This window comes from Habropoda laboriosa, unplaced genomic scaffold (genome assembly GCF_001263275.1).
Source record: "Habropoda laboriosa isolate 0110345459 unplaced genomic scaffold, ASM126327v1 scaffold69, whole genome shotgun sequence".
NCBI classification, from domain to species: domain Eukaryota; kingdom Metazoa; phylum Arthropoda; class Insecta; order Hymenoptera; family Apidae; genus Habropoda; species Habropoda laboriosa.
The window spans coordinates 986,682-993,001 of record NW_017100173.1 but is presented as its reverse complement, the minus strand read 5'-3'; the positions used below and the strand labels follow the sequence as shown (position 1 = coordinate 993,001).

Below are 6,320 nucleotides of genomic sequence, written 5' to 3'. Positions count from 1 at the left end.
GAAGCGCGAAACGAGTCGTTGTTATTTCGAGACACCTGAGTTTTACCTTAATTATCTAAATTTACACGGAATGCGACACATCGAGCCGTGTCGAAGTTTACCGCAGGCGTATTTCAATCGCTCTTGTAGCTTTCAGTTCTCTGTTTAAAGAACAAACGAATTCAATTCAATCCCATTTTTCCTTTCGTTCGCGAGAGAATTTATTCGATTTTTATAAAATACGTAATGCTGGTCACGACGAGTTCACGCGAAAATTACACGCACGGCTGTTCCTTCGTATAAATCACAATCGAACGCTGGTGCAAATACCAAGGCATATCTGCAATCACGATAAATCAGCGCGGTTCTAAAGCCGTTTGGATATCAGGCCGAGTACAATTTCACCTGAATTAAAGAGTGACGCGTAATTTAGTTATTTCTTTACAATTTTCTTACAGTATAATCTCGGCAATTTTTCTATAATTATCAAGTTGGTGCATACGAAATGATGTGTTATTCAGAGAAATATACACTTGCAGGGGAACATTTCAAAATGATAATCGATCGATTTTGGTGAAACTTTCTTTTTTTGATGAAAAATTCGACAGGTGTTCTGTTATATCGGCAATCGTCCTAAAAATTGAAGGTAGTAAATATATTTACCTTCGCAATATCAAAGGAATAATAGCTGTGAATTTAAAAAAATTCGTGGTATAGTGATAATAGCGAAAAAAAGAGGCAAATAAAATAAGAAAAATAAGAATAGGCATAAAAAAAATAGAGAAAAAAATTTATTCAAGCTGTCGTATTGCGTATAAAAAATAATGAAACTCAGACCTCTTCTAGTTTTCTCACAAATCTACCACTTAGAGAAAAACACTGGAAATTAATAGCGTGAACACTGTATATTTTTATTGATACACGATACTAATTTAAGTCACGTAATAATAGCTTTAGCACAAACTTAATAGGTGATCTAATACTTATGAAAGCTGTTTAAAGCTGTTGTTCGTTTAATCGTACTAATTAGGAGTAATAAATAATACTTTTAACCTTCCATATTTTTCTTATATTTTCGTTTCTTTTGGTGTTCTACACTTTTTCAGCGCGTTCTGTTTTCTTTTTTTTTCGCGTTTGGCAGAGATGGCAGAGAAACGAAAAATAGGAGAGCGTGGCCCAAATGATACGACGAAGATAGTCACAGAGAGCCTCGTTAAAGCCGAAATTTTTGGCTTTTACCATAGTAGCTTCGGGATGAAAGCATTTATTCCTTTTTATCTGTCTCTTTGTATTTCTTAACTCACATTTTCTTTTTTTTTTTTCAATTGTAACCATTGGAGCTTAGTTTCGGAACTATTCTAGAGGGCCTATCTAGAATTAATGAGTGAAAGTAGGAATATACACGGATTAATTCGTCGAAAGATGTTTGCGTCAGACTAAACAACTTGCATAGCAAATCAGTAGAAACTAATCTCGTTGCGTTATAATGGAAGATATTGAGCATATGGAATGAAGAAAGACTTTATGGAAATCGGTATATAGAATTTCAATCTGATATTAACCCTTTGCACATGACTAGTCTCTTTGGAGAACTTTAAAATGTAAAATTCAGGTTTTTTTTTTTGTATTATTAACCCTTTCACTACTATTGGCGCTTATAGGCGTTGTTGGAGCCTTTTGGTGCACTTTTACTTTAATTTAATACTTGATTTTGTCCTTTCGCCATAAAACGATACCGTCAAAGTAACAAATTTTGCAGCATTGCAATCTGCCACAGCGAAAGGGTTAACAGAAATAAGTAAATTCACAAACGTTAAAAATCTTCTGTTTCCAAAACAAAATTTCGAGTTTTCCGAAGTACACCACAATTGCTAATCAATCTTATCAAAAAATGCTTGCATTGCAAAGGGTTAAAGAAGCAACATAACCACCGCAATACAAAAAAAAAAGTCTACCAAGTTACTTGGATCAAAAATTCATTTACTTCACCCACTAAGAATGGAAATACACTCGCTTCACCTTAAACTCCTGTATAAAAAAATAACATTTCATATGCACCATCCTCGACCATCCAAGCCAATATTCCTATTTCTAACAAGCAGCAACAGCTCTCACTTCCGGCAGACTCTACTCTAATTCTACTTTCACGTTATGTACATACACTCGATTCCTCTTGCAATCGACAAAATAATTCACCGAATCGATCCATGGATCACCGGGTGAGTGTAATTACTCATTTCACTAATACGTGGCTCGGTAAGAACGGGAACGTGTTGTAAATGTAAACAGGTCGATTGAACGCGAAGGAGTTGGCTATAGCCAGAGCTGGATTCGTGTCGAAATCTTCCTCGGGGGCAGCGGATGGTGTCGTTGGTTCTCTGGTTCGCGGGGTCGTTGTGGTTTTCATCGTTGTCGCCGTCGTGGTTGTCGATGAAGGTCGAGGGGTGGTGGTGGTGGTGGTGAAAATTGGGGGCTGCCTTGTCGAGTCCGGAGGTTCATAGGCTGGTAATCCAGGGGGCCCGTAATACGCGTGCAATCGATTGTTGGTGGGATTAAAGCGTTGACCATTAGGACGCCATCCCCTTGGTTTATATGGCGATAAATCTGACGTTGCTAGTCCGATACAGAGAAGCACGAGGGTCAGCTGGAAAATGGAAAAGCAATTAATGGCTTAGCTGTCGCGCGCTTTTCCTCCTGTCCTTTCGCTCGGCCACGTTCTGAAATACGGAACGAAGGAAACGTTAATGGCAGCCCGGCCGTTGTTGCCGCGAGAATGGGGCGGCGAACGATGATTTCGTTTGATCGTGATTGTCGTTCGTTGATGGAAGAAATCAGATGTTGAAGTAGCGGAAGAATAACGGCTCTTCTCGATTGGTCGAGTTTAGATTGTCTCTAGGTTGAACATTGTTTAACAGTAATTCTGCGTAACTTGGCCACGGCGCCGAAAAGAATGTCTTATTTTAAGTGAACACATCCTAATTCGTGTAAATAATATGTCAATCGTTGGAAATAAAAGTGTGATGCTCTGGATGAAAGTTTGACAAATAGCACCATTCGTTTTGATTTTGGCAAATTCCACGGCGTTCAACTTGGTAATGTGTTATGTGAATGTCTTTTTAATGGTTATAGAAATGTAGGAATTCATATTTCGCTCCGTATTTTTGGAGTTTTATAAATTTGTGTGTATTCGTATATTCGATTCGTGAAATGATTTATTGATTTACGCGCATACGCGTATGTGTATTTTAGTTTATTTATGGAGTGTGAAAGTAGAAATTTTATGTAAAAACGTGCCGTTCCGAAGTTTCAGAGCGATCATCGGGATTATTTTTTGCTGTTGATATTGTTATGCACACTTCACAAAAATACACTATTAATTTTGATTTTCCATTGGAAAGCAAACTTACACTCCCGAGAATTGACAAAAACAGCATCTAACCGTTTATTAAATAAACAGATTGAATTCTAATCGACACCGATGTTCTTAAATAATAAAACCAAAAATTCTGTCGGTAATTCGTTGAAAAATTAGATTAGTCAACTTGCAAAAAATATTGTGAAAAACAGTCTGCTCCATAATTTCCAGGTTAATTTCGTAAAATCAGTCGAATGTCTAGTTAATTCCACGTTAATGGAACTAAGTGTAAGTACGCAAGGGAAATGATCGATTCGAGTGTTTGAAACGAGACGAGGAAAGTAGGATTAGCGATTAAATAGTGTTCTTCTTGAATAACAAGTCCAGTGTGCTGTTACCGTTCTCCACATCATTGCTGGCGAACACCGTGAACTCCGGTTGGAAAATTTTGACTGACTTTTGCTTGTGTCTTTCATCCGTCTTTATATGCTACCACACGTTTACGAGATGGCGCCCAACCACCGTGCATACGAAACGATACGAAATGAAATTATTTCGTTGGTTACTGCTCGCTGTTTCGTAACTTTGCCAGACCTATATTACGTGTCGTGAATGGTCATTCGTTCCTAAGAAGTATCACGATGGCCACGACTTTTCGTGGTACTTGCCGTTGCCATTTTCTTTTTCTTCTTTCTTAGTGTTGAACGCGCGTTAACCGAGGATAGAAACTAACAGCGTAACTATTTTTCAATACATTGAGATTAGTTTTATTTTAAGGTTGCATACTGAGTTCTTGCATTTGTAATTCTACAATTTTTAATCACTATTGCTGTAGTTTTGAATTTAGAATTTAGATTTTTGCAATACTCAGAAAGTTGAATTTTCAAATTTTGCGAATTGCAGATCTGAATTGTAGATGAATTAAATTTGAAATTAATTTGTAATTTGTTACGTAGCTTTTGCTTTTTCTCTTTCGACCGATTGATAACCGGCGGTGATAAATATAGAATTGATCAGAGGAATCTCAGAGAAGACAGATAATTTCGAAGCGGGGTCTTAATTCAAAGGAGCTTACGGTTTCAATCTGATGGGACATCAAAGGAATTGGAATTGCTAGGACTTAGCGCTGAAATAACAGGACAATTGTGCAGCTATCAGTCAGAGAGGTTGCGTCAAACGTTGAAATTAAAGAGACCATCGTTGGTCGATTAAGAGCGTATAATTCTGTAGCTATGATGTCCGACACGTCGTGAATTTTACTAAAATATTTAACCGAAGTTAACCATGCTGTTTTATATTTTCTATTTTCAATTTAGTACGTATTGACTTGTACAGTCGTTATTCCCAATCTTTGCTTTTCACTATGCAATTGTTCATCGATTGTGAGTTTAAAATTCGTTTACAAAACAACAATGATTCTTCCACTATTTTGCACGTGTATTTTTAAATGAATACTCTCTCACTTTCTCAGAATTATAAAATAATTGCAATTTTAACACCTTCTGTAACTTATTAAAAAATACTCTCAGTAATTAGAAACTGTTAAGGGGATATTTTGTAACATTGTCACTTTGAAAAATCTGAAAATTACATTTATATCCTCTGGAAAAAATTGAAACTTGAAATTCGGTAGTTACCAATAAAGAAAAAGAAATCGCAAACTTTACCTATTTTTAGTCGCCTCGGGGCGGTGCAAACCGCCTTAAAAGTAAAAGAGAAGTGGAAGAACTCAACGTACAACCCTCCATCCTGTTCCACTTTCGAAAACGATAAACCACTTCTTCTCGCGAATAATTCCTCTCAAAGGGAAACGACGATTCCGTCGGCAAAGACAATTACAAATTCCCCGAAACTTCAGAGTTACTCTTTCTAAGAAAGCAACGTTTCTCCCTTCCATCATCGAAACGGCGTGTTTTCTGTTCGGCGAGCACGCGTTATTTACAAACAGCGATCGTCGTTCGTCACGAATTTTCCCCACGAAGCGAAGAGGGATCCCCAGCCAGCCGATGGGTAATTTCCTTCCCGGTCCACGGGCCGCTTTAAAACGCACCGGCGAAAGCAGCCGTTGTAGTACATAATTTTGTCACGGCTTACGTGAGCGGCGAACGTGTCCCGAATCCTCGATCTATTATGAATTCGCAAGATCGGCGGACGTCGTTGGTGCTCTTACGCGTACGAATTCGATCGGGACCGACGCTCGAAAAACGTGGCATGCAAGTTAATTACCGGATTGACAGTGAAGCTCACCCGGCTCTGATCTGGATTCCGGCTGCGGACCGCTTAGAACTTGCCGGCTCCCCGATGCCAGCGAAGAATCCTGTGCAACATCGAGAGAATAAGTTGGAATTTCTGCCAGGTTCGGGCGTCTTGGACGTTATTTGGATAACTCGGTGCTTTTTCGGGGGTGGTGAGTTAAGATGTGTTGAGGATTAAGAATACGTAGAGCTCCTTGCCGAAAAATTAGGGTCACTCGCAATTTTCAACACTTTTGGTGATTTTAGTCGAATTTGAAGGCTTGAACGTAATTTAGCAGTGAGCTTTATTCTTCATTAACCCTTTAACGCCCGTATTTTTCTCAACTTGATGTGCCAGAAATGATCAAGCTTATTTTAGGCGTATAGAACGAAGTTTCTCATTTATTTATAATGCTGACTTACATTTTTGCAAAAGTGAAAGAAAATAAACAAAATTGCACTTTTTGGAGGATTAGTTGTGCACGTGTAAAACAGGGCACGAGCGTTAAGGGGTTAATTAAGTAAAATAATATAAAGTCTGACAAAATAATACGAAGCCTAACAAGATATGCAAAACTGAAATTAATTTTCTGCTATTCCTCGTCGTTGTAGAGTTTTCTTTTCGAGGAAGATGTGCAAAACTGACGCATTAATTTTTTCGTTTTTATAGAATTTTTCGTACAGGATTTACACAGATTCTTGTTTTGTCTACGTATTTCTCTTGTTTTGTTGTATTGTCTTTTTCTTGGACT

General features: G+C 37.9%; 1 protein-coding gene across 1 annotated transcript; it reads right to left on the bottom strand.

The window, feature by feature from the left end:
* Positions 1–2,087: 2,087 nt before the first annotated feature.
* On the bottom strand, positions 2,088–3,744 carry LOC108578682 (coiled-coil domain-containing protein 80-like). Its single transcript, XM_017942058.1, has 2 exons — positions 3,733–3,744; positions 2,088–2,623 (listed from the first exon to the last, which is right to left on the bottom strand). The coding sequence occupies exons 1-2, from the start codon at positions 3,742–3,744 to the stop codon at positions 2,213–2,215; spliced, it is 423 nt and encodes a 140-aa protein (XP_017797547.1). The 3' UTR covers positions 2,088–2,212.
* Positions 3,745–6,320: the final 2,576 nt, after the last annotated feature.